Consider the following 5970-nt stretch of genomic DNA (forward strand, 5'->3'; position numbering starts at 1 on the left):
AAATTCTGATGAGGGTCTACAGTTTGTTTCAACATTAGTAAGGGGTAGACTCACGCAAAGCCCGACGAATGGTCTTTAATAGCCTTAACTGCGAGTTTGTTGAATTGATTCTGGTTCATTTTTCAAATCGGAACGGCTCATTGCGCGCGCAAAGAGAAAATTACGGTGGCTACATAATTGATCCCTCTGAATAATAGACCAAGTGCTCATACAACTGTCTAAATCATCGCTGCACTTGCTACCGTATAGTGAACGTTTGTTGTGACGTCCATTGGTACGGTCTCTGGATATCAGTGGACACCGGACCGCCGAATCGTTGCAATAGTGAGCGTCTGTGAAGCACAGTCGTTTGTCTACGGCCATACCACGCTGAACGCACCGGTTCTCGTCCGATCCCCGAAGTTAAACAGCGTCGGGCCCGGTCAGTACTTGGATGGGGGACCGCCTGGGAATGGGCCACAACCCCGCCAAGGACCTTTTGGTCAGTGATCACCAGTGATCGCGGCGTCGTGCATGCGTGTGTGCGTGCGTGTGCAGGTACACGTTCGTGCGTGTGTGCGTGCTTATGCAGGTACACTTGTGTGCGTACGTGCGTGTGTGTGCAGGTGGTACACGTGCGTGCGTGCGTGCGTCCGTGTGTGTGCACGTGTGCGTGCGTGCGTGCGCGCGTGTGCATGTGCACGTAGACGTGCGTGCGTGCGTGCTTGCGTTTACACGTACACGTGCGTGCATGCGTGCGTGCGTGCGTGTGTACCTACACGTGCGTGCATGCGTGCATGTGCATACAATGCATTTGCACAGATTGTTTGTTATCTGCGTTTTTTGCATAAATGCATAAACTACTTAATTTGCATAATTTTTTTTTAAATATCAAAACCCCTAGCCCTTATTCATTCACTCCGACACACTTCGGTCTATCGGACCTTCGGTCTATATGGATGACCCCACCAGCACTGACAGACCACCTGAAAAAGCTATCAGAACATGAATACATTCAACAATAATGACCATGTCAACCACTAGCTGCCCACGTTGTAATTCTCTAACTGCAGAAACAATATGAGGAGAGCTCTCAACTGTTATATAAACAGAGAGCATCAGCTCAGAAAGTAGCTGCGGTAGACGTCTTGTGGCAGCAATCGTGGCTTGCATGTGTAGTACCTGAACTGTGTTATAAAATAATCTCGAGATTCAATGTACTAATGATGGAATATCCTAGCTATCACACTAAATGCACTAAACTGAACCCCCAGAGAGTAGTGATATAGTATAGAGCGAATGATACCGCCATAAGCGGGCTATAGTACTCGAGCTAACACAGTTGCCGCGCACACAGTTGCCGCATGCTGCAGGCTACAGAAGAGTAGTTTTGACGTTTCACTATAAACTTAACCGCTCCATCCGCTCACGAGCTATCTTCTCACACGCTCCCTGCTCTTATCACGATCCTTGTACTCTATCGAATCAACGCGCCACCAAACATTCGTTTTTCTCAAATAAATCTATAAATTGCCTATGGTTTTGCCGTGTTGTTGGGCGCCGCCATTTTGATTAGGTATCACGTGAAAGTTTTTAAGCCAATTAGATTTATCCAACTCGCCGATTTCACGAATCGCGAGTCGAGCAAAATAGAACACGTTCTATTTCGCCACTCGTCGAACTTGCTCTCTCGACTCCGACACCAACACAATCGAATTTCAGCCCATTGTGTTGGACGGTGATTGTGTTGCACTTGAAATCGGTACGATTTGCTGACAAAAATCGATAGTGTAAACCCAGCTTAACAGGAATTTGTTTATGTTACAAAAGTAATGTTCTATTCACATCCACATCTCACATTCTGATCTGCAACATAAATATATATGGTTTTCCAAAGTAATACTGCTTCAAGTATTAGTTTAATATCAGATATGATGCATATACATCACATGCATTTGGTATCTTTTTTAAAGGAAATGAAAAAAGGGTCCCATACGGAAAGCAGGTAATGAATGGTGTTCTTGTAATGTGCAAATCTGCCTACCTGCCATGGCCAATAGTTCAGCATCCTCAATATACTCTTCTGCTATATCTGTAGCCGGGGCAGCCATCTCTTTGTTCTCCTTCCGCTTCTGCAAATAGAGAATAACAGATTGACTGTGATACATGTCTCTCTCTCTTTCTTTATTTCTTAAATGGGAATTACAGTACAAACAGTAGAGAAGTAAATGTATCTCCAGAACTTATTTATGATTATCACTAACACTGCAGTTATTGGCCGCACACCCTGTAAAGTCTATTACTTCTTTAGGTTCTCTAGTACATGCATTTTGTAACTTACCTTAAGGCGGTTGTCTAGATGGCACATCACGGAGGCAATGTCTCGGACTAATTCCAGCAGTCTTTCCTTCTGCCACAGCAAGCGGGGGCACTTTTCTCCGTGAATGCTGTAGGCATCAAGTAGCCACACCACCCAGCCGACGTCATTTTCAAGTAGCCACTTAAAAGACTTTCCTGCATATTTGCCAAATGTTATGATAACATTGGCTCTCCACAGCTCACTGCCTGATCTCTTCGCAGCCGTTTCTGCCGTCTTTGGATCGAGCCACACATCTTCAATCTCCTTGTTGCTGTGGCTAGCAACATCTAATGCTTCTGCGGAGCATTTGAGTCTTGCTTCTCTGTTCTTATAAAGTGGTATATTTGGATACAAATGCTGCTTAGCATGACTGTCCAAGTTTTGTTTCAGTGTAAAAGTCTTGTCACAAACTGCACACTGAAAACCTTTGTCCTCATGCGTTTTCATGTGTCTAGTCAAGTTCGATTTTACATTGAACTTTCGGTCACACTTGCTGCATTGGTGTATATCTTGATTTGCCTCCATTCTGACCTGTTAGTGTTACAAAACAATAACACACAAATTGTTAAGCTTTGTCTGTGTCTAATACTAGAATATAAAATATACCATACATCAATTCTTTAGCTTCTTCTTTAGGTTACTTATTACATTTCATATGGTATTCAGTAATGATTTCAATTCCTTGTAAATTGCAATCTACTTTACTTGTCATGTGTTGTGAGATTATTTATATTGGGGGAAAGGATGAAGTCGAATATGTAGTTTTGTTGGTGAACGGTTAGGTTCCATGAGTCTATGAAAAAAGGGATTATAAATTCACCAGACCAACAGCCCCATAACAAGGTTAAAAATTGTGAACTTTGTTAATTGGCTCATAACAGTGAATTTTTTCTCGCCCATTTTTAATACACGGAATAACTGAAGCTAGCAGTTTTTATATAAAACAGCAAGTCGTAACACATTTCACACTATTTACAGCTAATGCTGCAAACTGGCAATCACAGCTTCACAATGAACTTATACTATGCTAGAAGATTAAAAGCCACAGATTTTGTTGCATATATACCTTCTCTGTTTCTGGCGGAAGAAGTAGTAGACGGCTGCTATGATAAGCAACAAGGCCAACAGTGATCCTGTGATGATGACGCCGACTAGCCAGTTGGTATCTGCACATGAATTATCAGCAGCTAATTAATTAACATAACCTTTCCTTATGCTTAATGTTATTACAGCAACCACTTGACATTCGCATGTTTCACTTTTGCAATTTTGATTATCAATAAATCAGTACTATGAGGCACATTGGAGGAAAGTCGAAAAGAGAAGCAGTTTTCATATTATTGATGGCTTAATGCTAACGACCAGCCAGTCATTAGTTGCCTATAAATTGTCTGAGTGACCTAGCTGTAGCTACAAACATAACAACTTATGGCATTTATGGAAATCTGGCAAATTTGTCAGGGAAGGCTTGTAGGTGGAAGGTGAATATACTAACATTCAGTTAAGACACACTTTAAAAATGGTTTCATTTTAAGTTACGAGCTCGTAAGCATTTGCCCTAGGTTATGAGTGTGAATTAGGATTAATTATAAGGTTGAACTGCTTAACACGTCACGAGCTTACGGTGTGTTGGTGGCCCAGTCGGATGGATTGCATGTTGACACCTGTTTCCACCAACTTCAGGTGGGCACCTGTAATTTTATATAACCCTTTTACAATAAAGAATGGCTGATCAGATAGGTACAGATAACTATAGAGACATATCTATACTATAACCTAAAACCTTGAGTCTAAACACACGTTCATTGCAAACACTCATTTTCTTTAGCAGGAAATGATTTTTTTTGCAATTTTGACTTTATGTGCAGCTATGCTTTGGTAATTTCTAAACGATCTCATACACTGGAAGAGACAGCAAGCATCTGAATGCACACGTACCAGAGCAGAACATCTCATCTGAGGTATCAGTGAATTAAGCAGTTTGTGTCATTGCTGCAGCGCTCGTCCAGAGGAATGCAGTGGTTGATCGAGTCTCGACAAAAGTAGTATCCATCGTCGCAGGTGTGACATATGCTGCAGAACATATATCAATGGAGATCAAAGCGGGGTTAGACACATTTCCTACAGCATGCAGTATAGCCATTCTATAATTTGATAAACATATTCAAATCGACAGTATTACTATTAGTGGTAGTTGCGTTCAATGTGCTAGTTCTGTACTATGCAATCGGGTGATACTTCATTAGGAGTAGTACGTACGTGTTCCCAATTAACTTATTTATTAGTTTCCCTTTTGTTATCTGTTTTATTACTTTGTGGTTTAATGTCATTTACGTTCGGGTTAGGGCCATGGTTAGGGTTGTCGTTAGGATTATCAATCATTAATCATTAATAATATCAAAGTTGGGAACACTCTTAATGGAGCGTTATAGCCATGCAATCATTGGAATACATAGTTCATTAGGAATTTATTATAGGTCACTGCCTTTCCTCATAGGATTAAATTGTAATTAGGCAGTACCACACCGGGCTACCTTCAATTCAAGTTTACGAATTATCACCAATATACAAGCAATGAAGCATATTGTTTATTGATTATCAAATAATAACATAGCTATAGTACTAGAGCTAATAATAACACGTATTATTATTATAGCACTATATGTATAGGCCTACATGTATAGGCACTAGGAGTATAGCTCCAAGAAACGGTATTGCTAGGGTTAGAATAGGTGTATTGACGTTAGTCACACAGCCTGGTCGGGACTCGGGTTACTAGGGCACGAAGGGTCGTTGTCGTAACAGGTACTACAGATATGTACCCGAGGTAGTTTTAGGTTGTTTAGTATTATGTTTATATTTTTATATGAGGTATGTTTAGAGTTAGGGTTAGGGTTAGGGTTAGAGTTAGGGTTAGGGTTAGGATTAGGGTTAGTGTTAGGGTTAGGTTACACTTCTGTAGTACAAGTCTGGTACTCTTTGTGTATACATATATGTACCTCGGGTACATATCTGTAGTACCTGTTACGACAACGACCCCTTGAGCGTTACTAGGAGTATAGCCTATAGGCACTAGGAGTATAGGCCTATATATAACATAAGTATATAATAACAATGACCAGGTTAATAAGTGCACCGGTGGATTTTCGCGAGTTTGTTATGATAACATCAGGAGTAAGATAATATAGGATTACTATCTTACTCCTGATAACATTCGACAGTATACTAATACCTACGCATTCTAGTTGTTTACCTGCAGTTTCCAGAGAGATAGCGCCTGCTCTCTTGTCTCTGTCCAATCTCTGTTGTAGACTGGTGCTCGCTCTTACCTCGATTGTTCGATCGTGGCCCCATCATGTGACTAAAACGAGATAGCTGCGGGTACTCGTCTAAGTTCTTTCCTCGACTCTGCTCAACAGAGCTCAATGATTGGTTCGTTGAGCACTCGACTCTGCTCAACAGAGCTCAATGATTGCTTGGTTGAGCACTCGACTCTGCTCAACAGAGCTCAATGATTGCTTGGTTGAGCATCGACTCTGCTCAACAGAGCTCAATGATTGGTCTGTTGAGGAGAGGGTAAGCCCTTGGTCGGGAAATTGCCTGGGCTCCGGGCTCCGGCTCCGGCTCCGGGC

The 5970-nt window shown here is 41.7% G+C and overlaps 1 protein-coding gene across 1 annotated transcript; it reads right to left on the reverse strand.

Moving 5' to 3' along the window:
- Positions 1–1019: 1019 nt before the first annotated feature.
- Positions 1020–4232, reverse strand: LOC106808664 (zinc finger protein 736-like). The gene is made up of 6 exons (XM_014811481.1): positions 3962–4232; positions 3405–3504; positions 2321–2869; positions 2024–2111; positions 1425–1456; positions 1020–1046 (listed from the first exon to the last, which is right to left on the reverse strand). Exons 3-6 carry the CDS (start codon positions 2861–2863, stop codon positions 1020–1022), a joined length of 690 nt encoding a protein of 229 aa, XP_014666967.1. The 5' UTR covers positions 2864–2869; positions 3405–3504; positions 3962–4232.
- Between the last annotated feature and the right edge of the window lie 1738 nt (positions 4233–5970).

The sequence above is a fragment of the Priapulus caudatus genome, unplaced genomic scaffold (genome assembly GCF_000485595.1).
Source record: "Priapulus caudatus unplaced genomic scaffold, Priapulus_caudatus-5.0.1 Scaffold294, whole genome shotgun sequence".
Lineage (NCBI taxonomy): Eukaryota > Metazoa > Priapulida > Priapulimorpha > Priapulimorphida > Priapulidae > Priapulus > Priapulus caudatus.